Source organism: Mesoplodon mirus (assembly GCF_964341445.2).
Source record: "Mesoplodon mirus genome assembly, chromosome: 7".
In the NCBI taxonomy this organism is placed as follows: domain Eukaryota; kingdom Metazoa; phylum Chordata; class Mammalia; order Artiodactyla; family Ziphiidae; genus Mesoplodon; species Mesoplodon mirus.
The window spans coordinates 118,875,788-118,897,752 of record NC_138983.1 but is presented as its reverse complement, the minus strand read 5'-3'; the positions used below and the strand labels follow the sequence as shown (position 1 = coordinate 118,897,752).

The window sequence follows — 21,965 nt, the reverse complement described above, 5'->3', positions numbered from 1 at the left end:
TGTCTGGTGTCAGCGGCCCCAGGGTGGAGGGTGCCCTGTGCTCTGAGCCTAGCCGCTCCGGCCCCGGGACCAGAGCGCGGGAGGCCAGGGGTCGGGCGGACCGGAAGTGCATGGCAACATTTTATTTCCCCTTCTTTCAGTATTCTCTCCCTCATCTGGCTCTCCTGGGGAGCTGGGGAGGGAATTTGTTCAACCACCTAATTAAACTTTTCTGTTTCTAATCTCATGCTGCATTTGTGCAAATAGAAAGCATGGGAAATGCAAATGGCAGCTGCCTCACATAAAAGGTGCTGTGTGTGCAGAGGGCGTTGTCAGGAGTCTGAAAGCCAAATGGGGCTTCTCAAAAGACACCCGCGAAGGGCTCTGTGCACGACTGGAAACATGAGAACTGAATGTACTGCCTTTTTACTCTCGAGGCCTACAAAGAGCGCCGAGGAGTGAAGACAGGGGTCCAGAATGTGAAACAGCTTCCTTCCACCACAGAACTCATTAGTCTTGCTCATCGGAGAGGCTGCAGGTCTGTGCGATGAGCCTGGCAGCTGGCCTGGGTCCTGGGCTAGGGCTGTCCTCACAGACCTCCGGACAGGCAGCTCTCCGGGTAAACTTCCTTCCCACACAAGAGCCATCTTTGTCATGAAGCTACACGAATGAGCGTGGAAGGTGGCAGGGGGTGGATGGGGGGGGAACAGAAGTTCTAGTTCAGAGTTTTCCGGGTCTTGCCCCGCCCCCAGGTAAGTCAGCATGTTTAAGAATGTGCAGCTAGTGCCACTGGTGATCATTCCTCAGACCCAAATTCTAGTAAAATACACACCAGAGGTGATCATGGGCCCATTCCTGTTACTGTCTTCCAGCAGAGTAAAAAGAAAAAAGGATTTTGGAAGCATGCAGAGAGGCATTTGCCTTTGAGCAAGTGCTTTAAAGTCAGTCTTCTCATTTCTAAAATAGGGATAATGCCTATTGCATGGGATTTTAGTTTAACTTATCCATAGTTGATCTAAAACCTTCGCATGGGAGTGCTCCCCCCACCAGCCCTCTCTCTCCAACTTTAAGAGCAGCAGGAGGAAATGACAAGTTGAAAACAATCAGTCACCCAATTTCATGTGACACCTCCCTGGAAATGTGCATCATCCACCTGAAACCACAGAGCACCGGCTTCTCTGTCCAGACTGGCTTTGCAGATTCTGATAGTGAGGGACCAACACCCCCTTCCACTCGGGTCAGGGGAGAGAGGTGCACACGGGTCTGCCGAGTGTCATCTTCAGGAGCGAAACTGGAGCTCGGGGGGGGTCAGTCATGCAGCCCACAACCTACTGAACTGTGAGCTTCTGGAAGAGCTGCCTTCTGTTTTATCATTGTTTTTTTTGTTATCCCATTTATTTCCCCATTAAGATATTATACAACACCCTTAAGCCAAGAAGGGCCTAACAACAGGGGTGGCAAGGACATGGGGTTCCAAGAAGAACCCTTTAAAGTGTCACTCCTGAAAGCCATGTGGGCATGGAATATATATTACACTGATGGCTAAAATCCAACTCCTCTGCAACATAACGTATAAATAGGAAGGCTCTCATGAAAACATCTGAAAACGACTATGTATAAGCACCTCGCATTCACCTAACAATGGCTGTCATTTATTAAATGCATTTATTATGGATCTACCTGTTCAGAGGGTTGCCTCATTTAGTCTTAACAAACCTAGGGTTTGGGCCATTATTACCTCCGTAACTTGCCCATCTCTGCCTGTAGGATGTGTGCAGTGGGATCAAGCCTCCAGAGGCTGTATTCTTAATGCCCAGGCTGATGGTTGCATGTAGAGAGAAATACATTTTTTAAAAGGTTACTTTAAAGATCTTAAAAGAAAACCTTTAAACTGTTGAAAGACTAAAAAGAATCCTTATAAAAGCCTTAAAACACCAAATGAACATCATTAACTCAAAAACAGCATCAAAGACTGAGGGCATAAATGCTATAAAGTACATACTTTAACTGAGAGGCCCAACTAGAGGCATTTTGTTTTATTTTGAATAAATTTACCATTGCAGTTGCTTTTTACAGTCTCCTCTTCCCAAATGTTACTTGATTCATCAATGTGTATGAATCCTTCCTCTTTAGACAAAGATGGGGGAGAAATAAACTATTAGCTCTAGTCAGCACTGTAGCCTAATCTCATATTCTCTGAGATTCTGAGCTCAGATTTTCCCACCTAATACTTCTTGTGGATCTGCTGAGTTCCCTGCCAACCACAGCTGAACATCAATAATCAAATCTGCTGACAAAGCTGAAGTAAGTTACCTAGATGCATAAGACCCCAGTTAAACAGTTTAAGTGGGAAAAAAGAGAATACCCGACCATGGCAAATAGCAACTTTAGGGAAAAAAATAGTAAGAAAAGCAAAAGGCTGAAAAGCAACGAGGGGAAAAAGATCTGCTATCTGAAATAAAGTGGTTTCTTATACACTGACACAGAACATGAGTATGTTTTAGCATGCAAATCGTGAGATCATTTCAGAATTGTGACCATATTTGAAATGGAAAATTCCTAGCAGGTCACAAAAGAAACGAAGTGAACCTATTGGGGGCAGCATTAGTAAGATACTAAACTTGATTCATGCAAGGAGAGATGCAGAAACTAGAAAGATCTATACAACAAAGACTCACTGATAGAAATGATTAGAACCGTAAGGTAGGACTAGTTGTCTTTGGCATTTAATTTTGATTTTCATATGAATTCATTATGGTTCTAACATAACCACTGATACTGAACGTGTGCTTGTCCTACAGAGGATGCCTGTGTCACTAGCCACTGAACGCAGGGAGGCCGTGGGACTAGGGAAGGACGCTTTTACTTATGTGGTGTCTGTGCCGTTGCATGTCCAATTTTTCATGAAACAAAAACAAACCACCATAAGAAAAACAAATTTTTTAATGTTTTTTCTCAGTGGCAGAATCACATAGCTGTTTTGATTCGGATTCCCAATAGGTCTAAAATACTGCTTTTTGGAGCTGTAAAAATCCCATTACACAAACACACAGAACAGGCATAGGATAAATAGAATCACATCAGTTTATCAGACGGTTGCTCTAAACATATTCTTTGACTTATTTTCTTATAAGAAAAGTTTGAAGGATCAAATTGGAACTTCTACACTCAGCAAATAACTCTGGCTTGGAAGGAGAACACCTAGAAGGAAAAGATAAAATCAGTAACTGGGTTCACTGGCAATGCCGTGTCCACATCTCTGTGGAAGTGTGCATGTGGATGAGTGTATTAGCTGGGACGTTTATAATTTCCAAAAACTGAAGGAAATCTAAAACATATTCTTTATAAAAACAAACCATTGCTCTTCAATGTCTTTTTCCCTTGAGGCACAAGCTGCTTCAAGAAAGGGGTCAAAAGCTTTAATGAATAACTTGTTATTCACCTGAGATATCTGGAAAGAAAATTGGGTACATGGTTTAAAAAATTTTACACATTCTATAAAATTGAATTGAAACACGCACAGACTTTTCTTTTTTTTTCTTTTTTTACTGCCAAATTGTCAAGTGGTCAAAACCTTAAATTGTTTTTAAATCCAAAAGACTAAAGACCTTAGGGAAAAAGCCGCTTCCAACACACGAAAGTGTTATTATAACAGAAGCAAAAAGCAGGTGAACAGAGGGCATTAAAGAAAAAAAAATTAACCATTTAAAACAGTAAACACCTGTTAAAAGCTAGAGTTATATTCCAATCCTAAAAAGAAAGTATAATTACTTAAGTGGATGGCAACGTTCAAAACTTTACTGTTCCAGCAGAAATGATATTACGATGTTAAACAATTTGTGAAGCACTGTGAATGAACATGCTCAGTGGTGTGTACTCCAATGAATTTAAAATCACACGGGATCATGTTAAGAATATCATTCACCAAGGACAGTCCTAAAGTGTCTTAAAAAAATCTATACTAAAGGTTTGGACAGAGAAAGCAGGGATACACCTTGTTTCCTATAAAGTCACAATACAGCAAGTGCACTCACAATTACACTAGTCACAATTTTTAATTTTACAGAATAAAGTTACAGTATGTAAACTTACAATATATTGATCTTCTTTAAAACCATTTTTAAAGAAGGGCAGATCTGTCATTTTTTAGAAATCAAAAACTAGCAGAAAAATGTAACTGCAGTCTTTACAATATTTTATGGCTAATTATATGCTAATTTTCAAAACACAACAGAATTTTTGGTCCATTAGGCCCTTAAAAAAACAAAAGGCAGGTAAGGATTCCCATTTATCAGTAGAAATAGAAAGTTCATGAAAAATAATTATTAAAACTTCTTTTTACACAATGCTTTTTCGGGGTGGTTAAACACAAGAAATATCTCTAATAAATAATGGGTGTGACCAGGCAAAAAAACACAAGTGGATTAAGATGCTTTCATATGTGACTGTCTCACAAATCTTTCGAAGGCCATCAATAACGGATTTTCTTTGAATGCCAACTAAAATATAATTATTATTTCTTACGTTAACATAGATCAGGATTTACTGCTTAACATGCCTGTTCTTCTCCCTCTAGGGCAGGAATCAGCAAACTATGGCCCACAGACCAAATCGGGCCTGCTTCCCCTTTCTGTAAAATAAAGTTTCATTGGCATACAGCCACACCCGTTCACTTACATATTTTCTGTGGCTGCTTTTACACCGTAAGGGCAGAGGTGAGTGGTTTATAGAGACCATATGATTCTCAAAGCCCTGGATTATTTACTATCCCACCCTTTACAGAAAAAGTTTGTCAACCCTTGCCCTAGGGGGTTTCCCAGCAATCTAAAATAATGCATATGTTTCTCTACTCTTATGAACACTCTGCTTTCTCTTCAAATGCACGTGTGTAGTTCATGTATTTTATACTTCATTTTATTTGTTGGTGTATACCAAAGAAGCTCAACATCCCAGCTGAGTTCCCGTGTTTAACATATTTGGAACATAACTGATCTCTCTGGCCATAACCTGTTTGATTCCAGGTCACTCAGGAATTTTCCAGGGGTTGGAGGATAATAAAATGGATAAGCCACATCTAACAGAATGGCCGGGAAACTGTACATCTTATTTTATCTTGAATAAGGAAGTTGAATAGCAAAAAGAATAATAAAACCCAAATATCCCTTAGGGTATATGCCATTAAGTCAGGGGAAAAACAGCTCAAGAGTTTTCAAAACACACACAAACATATCCAGGGCCATCTTCCCACCTATTACAAACTAATGACTACGACATAGAGTATTTGCTTTATAAATATATTACTGTCTATATACATATAGATACGTCCATAAAAGACATGTTAAATAATCTGTATAAGCAATACTACTTTAAGATTTTTTGTGTGTTTTAAAATTACACATTCTATTAAAATTATCAAAATAATTCTTTAAAAATACCAAGAATAAAGCCAGTAAAGAGTTGCTTTCCATTCAAGTGGTTCTAAATCTTATCATTGGTCATCCAGACTCCAGACTTGGTTGTCCATAACTCAAAGAAACAGTTCAATTAAGGAAAACTTAGCCATCAAAAGCATAACATTCTCCCATTTTTAATACTTCTTAACAAATATGTATGCATGTATGTGTATATATATATATATATATAAACACTCTTTTTAGTTATGTTACACATTCTCATAAATGAATTTTCATAAAAGCACAAAGTTCAAGTTTCTCCCAGTATCAAATATTTTATACTGGTGTGCATTTCTTTCAAATGTTTAGGTCAATGACAAACTCTATGAGGATACAGTGATCACAAAAAGGAGATTGAAAACTTAGGTGTCACATGCAAGAAAGGAGGAAATACTAAGGGCCAGAATTTGGCCAGTTGGGTACTACTCCCTCTGTACTAAGACACAGAGACAACAAACCGGCTAGTTACTGTGTAAAACAGTCAACTGTCAATTATTCAGGGGCAGAATATTCCAATCTGAATCCTCCTCTTCTATCAGTTGACCACTTCTGGCAGTTCTACTACTTACTAACATACCTCTCTCCGGTTATTTGTTAGCAAGTCTGAAGATACGATTAAGGTGAAAGTTTTGGCTAAAATGAAGTTTTGGGATCAGCTCTGAATTTAATTAATGATGGATCCTTTTACTTATTGCTTTAGATAATTAAGAAATTGCTGCATCTAAAGTCAGCCAAATACCTCATTCTTAAGCTCTGAAAGCAACATCGGTGCTTCGAAGAAAAAAAAAAAAAAAAAAAGCGCGGGTGGGGTGGGACAAATTGCCTGTTGACATAAGAAAACTATTTCTTAACTCACAGTCAACTACACTGCAGGATTTCAGCGTGGCTATTCAGAGCTATTCACGTCAGGCCATGGGGCGGTAAGCCCCACTGTTTTTCCATAGTCTAAAATCCGGGAAGCAATGAGAGATAGTTAGCTACAGACATTAGGAGGTCAAATTAAAGGGTGTGTTACACATTTCACCGAAGACCTCATTTAAAGAAATTTCATAAAATTTGGCAGAATCTTCAAATAATTCAAATGCAAAAATTAAGAAAATGGAAGCAAAACCTACTTGTACAATTTAAAAATGATTTCATACTAAAAAAAAAAAAAGCAAGCTTAGAGTAAGACTGAGATGAAAGGTACTCCACGTTTGTAACTCTACTTTTGGCACTGGGTTAGCATCTACATTAAACTTGTTACAGAGAGTGACCGACAAAATCAGGAGAACGATTTCACAAGTGAGCAGGTCGCTCAGAGGACGCCTCGGCGGGTCCACGCGGCCGTGCCCGTATCCTCTGCGGGCGCAGCGAGGGGCACCTCACCTAGCAGGCGGCAGCAGCGACTGTGAACCCCACTTTCCTGAATTAGGTTTGCTGAACATGGTTCAGATTATTGGATATGTCAATATGCACAATGCCTTTTAGAAGCATTTACTGTAACCCAAATCCTACTTCATGCAACACACAGTGTCACAAGAGTAGTGAAAATGTTGTCCTAGTCAAAGGTGCTTGGACGTTATTTTCAGGCAGCATTTTACCTTTATTTTAAGTTAAGTTCACGCTAGATAAGTTTTAGGAGAAAGAAAATGCCAATAAATTCATTTAATATATTTTAATATATAAAACTAAGACAGACACTTTTATTCACCTAAATTGTTTTTATTTTCTACCCTATTCTAGACCTCAATTTTACTTTAAAAATTTGTATTTAAATAAGGGATAAAATGTTGCCCAAAAGTCTAACCATAGTTACACATCTGTGTTTTAACTAGATCTACAAATCAAAATAGTTCTTATAGTTAAAAAGATACAATTTGTATCAACAGTAAAAGGTAATTTCTGGTTTTTCAGGGCTTTACTTCAAACTGTAGCAGGTAGAATACTAAGGATAACCAGGGCACCTAGGCACACTCCAGAAACAGATCGGAATGCGTCTGTTACACTAAGTAAAATTCAAAAACTGGAGGCAGCGGTGAAGTCGTGTCAGTCACACAAGTGTCTGCCACTGATTGCATCATCTCTCTTCTAACCAGCGACAGAAAGGAATCCACGCTCAGCAAAACCCATGACTTTGAAACCAGAAATATCCCTTACTAATACGAGAACAGACTTTAGTCTGTATCTAAAACTACACTATTTGTGGCAAGAATCTGGCCTTAATAATATAACAGGCCCCCCCCCAAAAAAAACTACCTTCAGGAAAATGGAAAATATACAGTATCTTACAAAAATTTTAAGTTACCATTTACAACTCCTGCATCACCATTTCTATAGTGCAGTGTCAATAAATGTTGCATATCCTCAACACATAAAACCACCTCAGGCCAGCCTTGATAAATAGCAGGAAAGCTAAAGGGTATATTAAATATAAAAGTTGCATTGAGAATAATTAGATTCATTAAAAACAGGCAAGTACTGCAAAAGGGTTATTTTATCCAGTATTGTTGTGCCCCCAAACAAAAAGACAAACACATGAAAAAATACAGGTTAATGGAAGTCTAGGAATTCAATTCCATTTCTACTGTCCAGAAGCACATCATAGCTGGATAACAAAGCTCTAAACTGTAACAGTTGATGGCTTTTGCCTTTTTTATAAAAAAAAAATGGAAACGATTTTTCCATTGATTGCATCTGCTTTCCTTTAAATCAACCGTATTAAATTAACAAATTACTTAACACAAAAAATCCAAACGAAAATAAAACAACGAAAAGTGCCATACTGTAAATCATTCTAATATATACTGTTACCCATTTCAACATAAACTGGTAACTTTCATTTTGTTTAAAATATAAAGTCAGTGCTGTAGTATATCTTTGTTTCTATAAATAATGATTATAGCACAAAGAAACCCACTTTCCCCAAATAAAAATAACTTAAAAAGCTGTAAAAGATTCCAATTATGCTTGGCTTGAAAAAATAGTTTGCTAGGTCTATTCAAATGTTCAACATTCTGAAGGTATTGTAATTGCTTGCAATTGATAGAGAAACACCAAGTTAATAAAACATGAAACAAGGATAAAAAGTGCTGCATATAAACCCCTGATGCACCAAAGATTAATATCAAAGATCACAGATACATCTAATAAATCAAACTGGAAAAACTTCCAGCCAAGGATATAGCTTTAAAAAGGAAATATTAAAAAAAAGTTTGAATGTAAAGCAATCCCGTGATACTTCCACTATGTGGGGCTATACATACAGATTCCATGATACAGTATTTCACATAAATGGATACTATATAACCTCCTTGCTGAGAAGGAGATCACATGTGCTATTGTAGCAAACCTCCCTCAGCATTTGAGCTGAACAAAAAAACTACTGAACACCACAAAGATGCATCATCTTTCAATAACCCAGCTGTGATTTCTCCACTAAAATGGCTGCAGCCAGCTGCTGGGCATCTGTCATGTGAGGGTTCCTCTTCATGACAATTCTCACAAGGTCAGGTGGGAAGATGTTGCACAAGTTGATATAAATCTTTTCTCGGCTGTCTTGGTACCTGGGGGGGTCTTGTGGCACCCCGCAGTACGGGACGCGCCAGGTGGGCTCCGGCTGCTCAGGGAGGCTCTGGAAGGTGAACTGCTCATAACACGGCTGCGTGGAGGTATCAGGCAAAGAATAAGTCTGCCGGTAGCTGTACACATCGATCCCGTAGCTCTGCCTATCCCAGCTTCCCAGCCCTTCCTGGCGGGCGTAAGGCTTTCTTTGTCTGGAAGGAGAACTGTCATACAGCCGAGAGTCAGAAATGCTGTCTATTCTCGTGGCCACCAAGGACCGCCCCAGGTGTGGTGCCTTCGAGTGTGCTGAACTCGGAGGAGACAGGTAATCGCCAGGATAGCTGGACCGGGCCCCCACGGCGGGGTGCTGCAGGTGCACGGCCAGGTGTGGGAGGGGAGGTTTGTGATGGTACTTTGGTTCTTCGTGACTGTAACTCTGCACTCTGGTTAAGGGGTCGTGGAAATTCTGCAGGAAGGGCTGAGAATTAAGGCGGCTGTGAGGGTGCATGTGTTGACACTTCAGATTCTCCTCCAGCTGTGGGTCAGGAGAACTGACGTAGGAGCGGTCACTGTACCCCACATATGAGTCACTGCTCCCGCAGCTCATGCTCCCTTCACTGCTGCAGTCAGAGGCGACAGAGCTTATCCTATAGTCTGTGTCTAAGGAGAAACGCCTTTCAGGACTTCGTGGGCCTGAGATACTCAGATTTGAATATGCATTCAACATGGAATAATATCCAATGTCGACAGGTGAGTCACATTTTGGATACTGTTCATAAGGCATTGGCGTTCCATGATTTTTGGTTGCCATCAACATTGGAGGATATTGTCCCTGTGGTCTTTGATCCTGAGGTGGGAAATGAACTCCAGATGGAAGGCCATTGCTTAAAGATGTAGTGCTTTGGGGTTTTGCGGTAGAAGTAGCCGGTATACTAACTAAGGAAGGTACAGACCTGGTTTCCAGTTTGTTTTTGGTGGGAAGCTTTTCCTCTAGGTCTTGGTAGACTTGAGTCCTTATGCTTGGATCCGATTGCCTCTTTGGAGCACCTCGCTTGACATCGGAAGTGCTGTCGGCTTTAGTGCTGCAGGGGACACTGTTGCTTTTCACCAGTCCTCCTTCATTTGCAGTTTTGGCTGCTGTGTTTCTAGACATGGCACGCAGTTCATCAGCCACTGACCGCTGAGGCTGACTGCCCCTTTCTGGATGATAATATTTGCACTTGTGTCCATAGGTACACTTCTTTCCTGTGAAGAGTAAAATCAGTTAGGCAAAGGGCCATTCATTCCACCAGACCCCTGACACCCAGTGCGGCACTGCTCTTTTAACGTGAAGAAGAAACAAGGGCAGAAATGAGAGCTGTGCTCACTGCTACTCTGCTACTTGTTTCTGAGAAATGCCGCCTTTCAGTCTTATCCCGTTGGCACTATCAAGAGCAATAAGAAAGCTGGCTGGATGAGTAACAATCACCTCCAGAGGCCTGGTTAATACCCCGTGTCCTTAATCCCTACCTGCCTCTTCTCTTCCACTGTGACTCTGCAATCAGGTAGGACATTCTGTTTTGCAGAACACAATGTACTGCCGTGATGTGACAAGACCAAGCTAATCTGATGTGTAGCTAGATGCAAGAACTCCAAATTTTTACCTACCTGAAAATTTACTTCATGTAGAGTTAATCAAAACCATGTTTTAATTCAGGGAAATGCATATGCGTTGACCCCAGCTAGGTAAAAATAATAATTTTTTTCACATAGACTTTTTCTTAAATTTAATTACACTCAAAAGAACCACATACTATATGCCATCCAAAATTTATTTTTAATAGCAAAAGTTTAACAACATATTGTGTTCTAAAGGCATATATTAAATACTCATAAAGAAAGTTACCATATGGACAAGGCTGCTTTTTGTGTTCAGGAACAATAGGTTTCTTCCTCAGAAAATTATCCAGGCTTGGGCCATGTCTGCCAAGAGGGTCATCTGGGGGCATGAACCTGTCATGGATATAATACAGAATTATACCTAAGTAGGAGGCTGACAATTTAATTCTAAAGACAGAGTGTAAAGATTATTCACCCCAAGGTATATTTTTGAAATTTTAATCCAAGTATTTTGATTCAACATTTATAGGATAGGGACTTCCCTGGTGGCGCAGTGGATAAGAATCTGCCTGCCAATGCAGGGGACACGGGTTCGAGCCCTGGTCCGGGAAGATCCCACATGCCGCGGAGCAACTAAGCCCATGCACCACAACTATTGAGCCTGTGCTCTAGAGCCTGTGAGCCAAAACTACTGAGCCTGCGTGCCACAACTGCTGAAGCCCGCGTGCCTAAAGCCCATGCTCCACAACAAGAGAAGCCACCGCAGTGAGAAGCCTGCGCACCACAACAAAGAGTAGCTCCCGCTCGCCGCAACTAGAGAAAGCCTGTGCGCAGAGAAGCCTGCGCACCGCAACGAAGAGTAGCCCCAGCTCGCCGCAACTAGAGAAAACCTGCACGCAGCAACGAAGACCCAACGCAGCCAAATATAAATGAATAAATTAAAAAAAATAAAACATTTATAGGATAAAAAAAAACAGTACAGGAAGTTTTCTTTTCTTAATGAAAACAAAATTAAAATGTTTCAAGCTGAACCTGTATTTGTTTTAATTCAAGTAAGTTTTGAGCCTACCATGTTCTAATTAATTCTTCCTTTTCTTAGTCTTGGGATTTTGTGAGGACTTTAGAAAATGACTACAATGACATTTTAGGAGAAGTTTTATGAACATTCATCTTGTGAAGAAATATGAGGCAGGTGGGCACCAGGAGGAGCAGCTGAGGGACAGAAGGGAGAGGTGGGAGAGAGGAACAGTAGACTGAAACTACCCAAACACCTAGTACATATCGGACACCCTGCACACATCACTACATCTCATCCTCACAATATTCCCTTGAAGTGTTAGTTCCACGTTACAGATGAATACACTTTTCTAATCTAGGCTTAGATGAATTGAGTATTTTTATCTCTGTTCACATGGCCTAGCCAAGATTTAACTTGTCTAATTCCACATTCATTCTCTTCCCCCATAATAAGGTACTTCTCAGCTGAGATAGAAAAAAATCTTAAGGAAATAAACTTATTATTTTGGATTGATTGTCCAATGGAAGCAAGAATTCATGGCATGAATACTGTAACAAGGTTATGATTGCAGAGTTTGACTACTAGTTATGTCACTGTTTGAACATGAAATAAACCAAGTGTTTACCCACAAAATGTGAATAATGTTTGAACTCTTAAGGGAGTGTCAACATGCCTGAGTAATAACACTTAGCAACTATGATGTTTAAGATTATTATAAAAACAATATGGCAACCCGAAAAGTTTAAAAATAGAAGACAAAATCACTCAATCCTACAATCTTAACACAATTATTTTCCAGTTACGTGTTGCATTTTAGTCATTTTCCTATATGTACATATCACTTTACAAACACAGATGTAATTTTATGCTTTGTCTTTTTAACATAAATATTTTTCCATGTTTCTTAACAGCTTTCATAATCATAATTCTGAATAGCTGAATAATATTCCACTAGGAGATGTATTGCAATTTAATTGTCTTCTCTATAGTACCTTTAGTTGCCTTTGAAGTCTTGCAATTATAAATATACAGAAATGAACATATTTGGGCTTACTTTTTTCCTCATTATATACTCTAAGAAATGAGATTATTGGCTTGAGAGGGTATTTTTAAGACTTCTGCTAAACCATGCCAAACTTTATTCTTAATGGCATAAGGCATATGCAAAAATGTTTTTTAATTTTGTGAATTAAATGGGTGAAAAAATATGCTCTTTGTAGATTTAGTTTGCATTTTTGATGATCAACAGGTGAGCTTTTCCCATATATTTGTAAATACAGTTGACCCTTGGACAACATGGGTTTGAACTGGGTGGGTGCACTGATCCTTGGGTACTTATTTCTCAGGAGACAATCTTGTTCATGTCACCTGTCCATTCATCAACTTAATCATGACTAGCCTTATACTGCTTTAAATTTTAAAAAATCATATATTTAAAAAATCGTATATTGAAGTAAGCTCTCAATGCTCTAAGTTGATTTCAAAAGGCAGGGTTCTAGTGGTCAGTATGTTCTACATCTGCATCCTCTGAAGATGGCCAGTCTCCCTGTGTCAGTTACTCCCTGTCAATCAGCCGTAGAAGACCTGCTCTGCTAGTCACTTATGGGGAAGGACAGCCTGCGACTCACACAGGGCCTCCCGAGGCAGGACTCTGTCGTTTTCTTACTCTCACTGAGGATTAGTGGGGACATCAGTGGTTAGAAGAAACTGTCTTAGGTCTGGTCAGTGGCAAAGAGAGAGGGCTTCTGTAGCAGCTGCCCAGGGATAGTTATATTTTCAGGGAAACAGTGTTACTGTAAGTAAGTGGTTTTACTTACTTGTCATTGACAAATGAATACATTAATAGTCGCTCATCTATGAACTTCTTCCATTCTGGCTTCTCATTTGCCAAATCCCTGTAGTTATCATTGGATACAATTATACCATCCGACTCAAATGCCAACTTCACGATGAACCTGTCATCATAGCACACCACTCGCCTCCCCTGCACTCTCCGGGACGGTGTGAACACCAGGATTTTCTCCTTCTCTAATTTACGTAGAACTTCTTGATCTGCAGGAATAATCAGGGTAGAATTTCAGTAATAAGTACATACGAAACACATCTCGCAACCTTCATACAAAGTGAGTGTTTATAACAGGAACTGGATACCTGTAACCACTTAATTAGGGATTATGATTTACAGTTTGTAGATGTAGCAAATTTGTAACTCCCAGTAATAGTTTTTCTTCAGGATTTTCAATAAAAAAAGGTTTAAAAAATAGCCAAAAAAGTGAACCTGAAAAACATGAAAAGTTTAAAACTTTAAAAGCATAAAACCTGAACATGACTGAGCAAATTCTGATTTTCATTACATAAAGCTTTTGCTTGATAGCTGGAGCCTGCAGCTCTACACTGTGAACCAACTTCTCACACATCCCTAGCACTACGCCATCCTAATGAAGCAGTTGTGTTGGGTTCAGGTGTGAGCAACAGATTCTTTTCCCCAAATTTGTTTATTTTGTAGTGCTCTTTTTCTAACTAGTGGATGTGATGGTGGGAGTTTCAAAAAGGAAGGAGGCAGTGAAGTCAGAACTGTTGTTCTGGACATGGCCATTCTGCATTCTGTGTCCTTTCCTGTGAAGCAGGTGCTAACAAAGGCCAGCAGTCTTGTGGGGCTGAACTGAGTGAATAAGAAATTAGAAGTGATTATATGGGGAAAACAGACATTGATTAAATATGGACAGGTAAGGGAATGTCCATTTTCTCTTTGGTGGGCACACTCTTTCAGTACTTTCTAATTCTACTGACTTGTTAGTGGGTTTTTAAAAAAAGGTGCCAGAACTCATATTTTGATTAATGATAAAATTCTCTCCTCGCCATGCCTTCTTCCTACTTTTGCTTTTCCACTCTCTGACTTCCCACCCCTGTAAATTCTGGCACAGAGTGCTGGGTATAAGCTGACAGATGTCATGATTTCTTTTAAAACAAAGGCTCACTTCTCCTCAATGCTTATTAACTGGAGTTACTAATTTAAAAAAAAATCTCTCTTTTCAGCGGATAATCACTACATGCCTACTCTATGGTATGTGCTGTCTAAGTGTCAGTGGCCCTCAAGATGAAGAACACTTTCTCCTCAAGGAGGCCTCAGTTATTGGGCCGGACGAGCCTGTAAACTGGGAGAGCAGGGGTTGTGATCGCCACAAGAGAAGTATGAGCAGGGTGTGGGGAAAGGGGGAAGGAAGAGTGACATGGGTCAGCTTGGCATACAGATTTCATGATGTCCCAGACAAATGAGTCCATTAAGACCAGAACTTTGGTTTAGAAAAGCAGCAGAGTAGAAGTGGAAGAAATATGAATGTCAAAGTCAGCAACTCGTGGATAAATTTCAGGTTCTGCCACTTTCTCTATCTGGCAGTCGTGGTCTTATTGAACCTGCTCTGTCATGTCCTCAAATGCAGTTTGTAGGCCATGAGGAGTCAATGAGTTATCACATGTAAAAGCACCTAGTAGAGTGCCGGGCAAGCTCTCAATAAACACTGTGTCCTTCAACTTGATTTTGCCTAATAGATGCATGTAATTATTGATCTCTTTTGAAAATCACAGAAAACCAATACAAAATCAAAAGCCCAGTCTCAGCCACAAGATTTGCCATATTATAGTTATTTTGTGTGCCCCCTAACAAACATTTTGAGGGCAGGTGACTCACTTATCTGTGTGCCCACCAGCACTCAGCACAAGGACATATTAGCACATCAGTAGATCCTCAATAAATGTCTGTGAAAGGAATATGTAAGCTACTTAAAGATATGTATTCTGAGGGCTTCCAGTTTATTCACTGTCCATATTCATGCATAATCCGTGGCCCTTTATTTGTGTTTACTTGTATAGGATATGCCTGGATCCTGGAAGTGACTGGGGGACTGAGGTGGTGGCCTAATAGTCATCACCATCTTGCTTAATTTGCATTTCTTTACCAGCTAAGGAGGTTAAAAGGATACTAATTAGGAAGAAAATTAGTGGTAATTAATTAGGATAAATAGTCCTAACCTAAATAAATATGAATTCAGTCTAGCTGGTAAGTTAACTGAATATCTAGTTCCTAGCACAGTACCTGATACATAGCCTCGTGCTTGCTTGTTAAATATTTGTTCAATCAATGGAAGTCTGGCTAACGAGCTAGTCTGAATCTATATCTGAGAACTTTAAAATATTTCTTATCAAGTTTCTTTTTTGGTATGGTGAAAAAAGACTGGACTATTCAATTTACCAGGCATTATCTGGTTGAGGGTTTTAGTCAAAAGAATTATTACCTGGGGGAGAAAACACCTAACAACCTCTGATTACAGTGGTACACATTTTACAAAGTAAACTGCATACCGATGAGTTCCAGAGACCTGGCGTGCTGGTATTTTAAAAATTAAACTCAGCCACATCTCACACTGAGTATTACCATTTTCCCTTCGTGATCTCATATTCCTTTCACACTCAAGAAGCTTTCATTTACATGTTTAAACATTGTTTTTTCTTTTTCAGTTTATCTTTCCCCTGATTATTAACGTATTGTAGTTTCCTGTAAAAAAATTGGGAAAGTAAGAAAAAGTAAGAAGTAGGGAGAAAATAAGAGTTCATAAGGACATGACCCAGAGGCAATTACTGTTAATATTTTGGCATATTTCCTTCTAATCATTTTCTGTGTAATTTTTTCCTTCTGTACACATGTGTATATATGTACGTATGTATGTATATGTGCACACATACACACAATAACAAAGGCTGCCTTTTACGTAAGAGAGTACCTCCTGAGATCATTAAAAATTCTGCCTAAATATTCTAATACTACGTATTCTGTCATATAGATATATACTTATTTATTGAGCCATTCTTCTGATGAAAGTATGTTTTTTTTCCTTTTTTTTTTTTTTCTAACTAATATTGTACTGGATATATTAGTGGTCAAAAATCTTTGCCTGTACCTCTGTTTATTTTCTGGGGAATTATTCCTAGAAGGGGAGCTAGTAGATCCAAGTATTTACATTTTAAGATCAAACTTTTCCCGAAAGGTTGTAATGATCTACGTTTCCACATCAGTATAGTAGTAACTCCCTCCAGGCACTGAGTATTATCAGTTTTTTAATCTATGCTAATTTGATGGGTAAAAAAATAACAGTTTTTAAAATTTTCATTTCTTTAATTACTAATGAGGTTGAACACATTTCCCTCTTCTCTGGCACTTGCATTCTTCCGTGAACTGTCTATTCCTACTATGTTACCAATTATATACTGTTTTATCAGTGTGTAGGAGCTCTTTATATGTTCAGGACACGGATTCTTTGTTTATTTTATTTGTTGTACTTTTTCTTAAGCAAATAAAAAATGTTCTCATTGTGAAGAGAACATCCCAAAATACAGAAGCTTGATCCAATTAAATCTACCTTTCCCTTCACAATTTCTTCTAAAAATTTTAATTCTAGAAAGGTCTTCCCCAGCCATTCAAAGACTATTTACAATCTCTAATGGAGATTTTTGACAATTAATTCTTCAACCATCTGCATTATATGGTGTAAGATAAGGATCTAAATATGTATATTTTTTTCAAAGAGTTATCCAATGTCTTGGTACTGCCGACTGAATTATGCCCACCCCTCCCACGCTACAGTTTATATAGGCTATGGTCTGACTCCATGGCTCTGGGCTCCACCATAACTTGTCTATGGATTCTTATTCTAATTTAATAAAATTTAATAATTATAGATAAAAATAAAATAATCTTCCCTTGGGGTACATGGTGGGTGGTCACTCCATTTGTTTTTATTTTAATTTTTCTTGGAGTATAGTTGCTTTACAAGGTTGTGTTAGTTTCTACTGTACAGCAAAGTGAATCAGCTATACATATACATATATCCCTTCTTTTATGGATTTCCTTCCCATTTAGGTCACCACAGAGCACTGAGTAGAGTTCCCTGTGCTATACAGTAGATTCTCATTAGTTATCTATTTTATACATAGTATCATAGTGTATATATGTCAATCCCAATCTCCTAATTCATCCCACCCCCCCACTTCCCCCTTGGTATCCATACGTTTGTTCTCTATTTCTGCTTTGTAAATAAGATCGTCTATACCATTGTCTCAGATTCCACATATATGCATTAATATATATTTGCTTTTCCCTTTCTGACTGACTTCACTCTGCTTAACAGTCTCTAGGCCCATCCCCGCCTCTACAAATGATCCAATTTCGTTCCTTTTTATGGCTGAGTAATATTCCATTGTATATATGTACTACATTTTTATCCATTCCTCTGTTGATGGACATTTAGGTTGTTTCTATGTCCTGGCTATTGTAAATAGTGCTGCAATGAACACTGTGGTACATGTCTCTCTTTGAATTATGGTTTTCTCAGGGTATATGCCTGGTAGTGGGATTGCTGGGTCATATGGTGGCTCTATTTTTAGTTTTTTAAGGAACCTCCATACTGTTCTCCATAGTGGCTGCATCAATTTACACTTCCACCAACACTGCAAGAGAGTTCCCTTTTCTCCACACCCTCTCCAGCATTTATTGTTTGTAGCTTTTGTGATGATGGCCATTCTGACTGGTGTGAGGTGATATCTCATTGTAGTTTTGATTTGCATTTCTCTAATAATTAGTGATGTTGAGCATCTTTTCATGTGTTTGCTGGCCATCTGTATGTCTTCTTTGGAGAAATGTCTATTTAGGTCTTCTTCCAATTTTTTGATTGGGTTGTTTGCTTTTTTGATATTGAGCTGCATGAGCTGTTTGTATATTTTGGAGATTAATGCTTTGTCAGTTGCTTTGTTTGAAAATATTTTCCCCCATTCTGAGGGTTGTCTTTTCATCTTGTTTATGGTTTCCCTTGCTGCGCAAAAGCGTTTAAGTTTAATTAGGTCCCATTTGTTTATTTTTGTTTTTACTCTCATTACTGTTGGAGGTGGGTCAAAAAAGATCTTGCTGCGATATATGTCAAAGAGTGTTCTGCCTATGTTTTCCTCTAAGAGTTTTATAGTGTCTGGCCTTACATTTAGATCTTTAATCCATTTTGAGTTTATTTTTGTGTACGGTGTTAGGGATTGTTCTAATTTCATTCTTTTACATGTAGCTCTCCAGTTTTCCCAGGACCACTTATTGAAGAGGCTGTCTTTGCTCCATTGTATATTCTCTCCTCCTTTGTCATAGATGAGGTAACGATAGGTGCATGGATTTATCTCTGGGCTTTCTATCCTATTCCACTGATCTATATTTCTGTTCTTGTACCAGTACTATATTGTCTTGATTACTGTAGCTTTGTAGTATAGTCTGAAGTCAGAGAGCCTGATTCCTCCAGCTCTGTTTTTTTTTCTTCTCAAGATTGCTTTTGTTATTCTGAGTCTTTTGTGTTTCCATACAAATTGTAAAATGTTTTCTTCTAGTTCTATGAAAAATGCCATTGGTAATTTGATAGGGATTGCATTGATTTGACAAGTACTGTTGTTTTCTTCACACAGGTTCCTCAGTTTTGTTAATGTTGGGGCAGAGAGGGGCGGGAAGGGTTGGGTGCCAGTTGAGAATCACTGACTTGAGCAAAATGTTGGGCAGCAATAATTAACAGTTACAGGGGACACCTCTGCCTGAAACTCATACATTTAAAAATTACAAGATAATGCAAAATACTGATACTTTATTGGGATCGAGTCATTTCCTCTACTTCACACCAGACAGCATGCTCCCAGGATCTCACAGGTCTTTACTGATCTGCAATCACTAGAATTTGATTACCACCTAATTTCATACAGCAGATGAGAAAACTGGGGCCCAAAGAGGGTCAGTGTGCTGCTCAAAGTGCCATGGACAGTACCTAGCACAGTTGGAATTTGAATCTAGGCCTCTTGACTCCTAGCATGCCTCTAAAAGTCAGAATTTTTACAAAATTTGAAGTAAAAAGTTTCCAAATTAAAAAAGAAGAACTGGCTTATGTAGCAAGAATTACTGTTTAGTTAACATAACCCAATAGTTTTTAAACTCGAAAATAACTTTAATGTCCCACCCAAGTGAATGTGGCAGTCACACAATCTTAGTAAACAGAAGCAGACACACAGATTATTCAGCGAGACACTGGCTCAGGTACACACGGAAGCTTGCGGGCTCACCTGTGATGAGCGCATCAGGTCGGGACTGCTCTTTCCTCCAAGCAGGAACAAAGACGGTAACATCCTTGTGGCCTCTTTCCAAAAACCAATCCACTGCTAATTTTATTCCTCGGCAGGAAAAGACTTCTTTGTTTCCATGGCTAAAAGATTATTTTAAAACACAACAAAACCTAAATTTGACTCCATTAATTCAAATTTGTAAACAGATGTGATAAAATAATTAAAATATTAATAAGAAATTCAAATTTAAGATAGAGTTTTATGGCTCAGAGAAACATTAAGATAACCGAGGAGTGGAAAATCTGTGAAGAATAAAAAGAAAACTGGGATGATTACTGCGTGAAGAATAAAGAAAACTGAGTTTTCAAATGTGAGGCTGTAAAGGTTAAGTAGTTAGAAAGATACAAGCTCGTTTTGAAAGGAGAGGGAAAAAAGGGCCTCAGCCACAGTGAGAGTAATTTCAGTCATATGTAAAAAAGGAGTCACATAGGAAAAAAATCTGTAAAAACAGTGGAATGGAATACTTAAGAGTTTCTAAAAACTCTTCCTTTTCAAGAGTTCATATGTGTATATTTCTATCCAGTGATTAAGCAATGCACAAAATTTATCAGGTGACCAATGTAAAACAACATACACACATGCACTCAAGTGAAAAACTCAATGCTTAATCTCATACAGTCCTTCAGTGAAAAGACACCTGGTTTCTGTTTAACAATATTGTGTTGCACAAGGATTAATGATGACAAAAGGGCATTCAAAATTGGATTAGCAGTTTTAGTGCCTAAAAGAAAATGCCCAACTAAAAGTGTAGTCATTCAATAAATATTTATCTAGCACCAGGCTCTTCTTGTGTACTTTAACCTAATAATTCAAAGTAACACTATTCTTATGTTTTAAAAGAAACAGTCTCCTGCTTTGAATGCAATAAGTACACTTTTTTACAATTTGAGCACTGAAGGCTCCATTCTTATCTATAATGGAGACAGACATTCTTTATTCTTGGGCTAAGGTGCACTGAATGGAATAAGGTAAGTAAATGCTCTGTTAACTTTTAGCACAAATCAAACATTAGGTATATTAATATACTGTTCTAGTGGTCCCCTGGGAAGCCCTAAAACTATCTAAATATGACTACTCATGTTTGAAGGACAAAACAGAAATAGACCAACTTGCTTTATAGGTATTGAAGGTTATAAATGCAAACCTCAGAAACTGTTTATGTTCCATTAGACCTGTCCTAATGGTCTGGGAAAAGATTAGAGGTGAAATCAGATGCACTGAAAGTCTCAGAGAAAGGGATGAGGGAAGAGGGAGTTTGAGGCACATTTTCTTGGAAAGAAGGCATACCTGATGGCCTCAACAATGCCCCAGCAAATGACACAGAGCGATGCTAGGTTTCATGGAAAATACTGAAATTTAAGCAGTCTTCTGAGAAAATATAAAAAATGATGGCTAGGGCTTCCCTGATGGCACAATGGTTAAGAATCCACCTGCCAATGCAGGTGACATGGGTTTGAGCCCTGGTTCGGGAAGATCCCACATGCTGTGGAGCAACTAAGCCCATGCGCCAGAACTACTGAGCCTATGCTCTAGAGCCCGTGAGCCACATCTACTGAGCCCGCATGCCACAACTACTGAAGCCCAAGAGCCCTAGAGCCCGTGCTCCACAAGAGAAGCCACCGCGATGAGAAACCTGCACACCACAGCGAAGAGTAGCCCCCACTCTCCGCGACTACAGAAAGCCCGTGCGCAGCAACGAAGACCCAACGCAGCCAAAAATAAATAAATAAATTTATAAAAAATAAAAAAATGATGGCATTCTCTTGTGAGGATACATATACTAATTATTCCTAAATACAAAACTTAACTTGCTAAGACCCAAGTATATTTTTATTTTGCATTAATGCTTTGAGATCTAAATGTATTATGCTTTGCTAGTCATTATGACATTTGGTTTACTGAGACTTAAGAATTTAACTGCTTCTGGCTCTAAAGAGAGGACTGCATAAGCATTTTCTTCCAGGTGACTTCACTTGGTAAAGACAACCATCACATTTTACTGTAGAAAGAGAAGATTCCATCTTTCTAACTAAAGAACTTTCATAAACTGTGTGTAAACAGCAAACCACTTACAAACATGGGACAAAGATTCTACAGATGTTAACCCAGGTATTATACCATGTGCGACACTGACAACAGGTTGTTCCCATTATCCGCTCTTCCCCTCTGCCCACAGCCCCACA

The 21,965-nt window shown here is 38.9% G+C and overlaps 1 protein-coding gene across 2 annotated transcripts in view; it reads right to left on the bottom strand.

Annotated features, from left to right (window-relative positions):
• Positions 1–2,939: 2,939 nt before the first annotated feature.
• Positions 2,940–21,965, bottom strand: part of ZC3H12C (zinc finger CCCH-type containing 12C) — a 69,590-nt gene continuing 50,564 nt past the window's right edge. For both annotated transcript variants that reach the window (XM_082628500.1, XM_082628501.1), the window contains exons 3-6: positions 19,723–19,862; positions 13,410–13,644; positions 10,861–10,967; positions 2,940–10,220 (exon numbers count right to left, since the gene is read on the bottom strand). In XM_082628500.1, the coding sequence (XP_082484626.1) occupies positions 8,824–10,220; positions 10,861–10,967; positions 13,410–13,644; positions 19,723–19,862 (1,879 nt within the window). In that variant the 3' untranslated portion in view covers positions 2,940–8,823. The remainder of the gene's footprint in view (positions 10,221–10,860; positions 10,968–13,409; positions 13,645–19,722; positions 19,863–21,965) is intronic.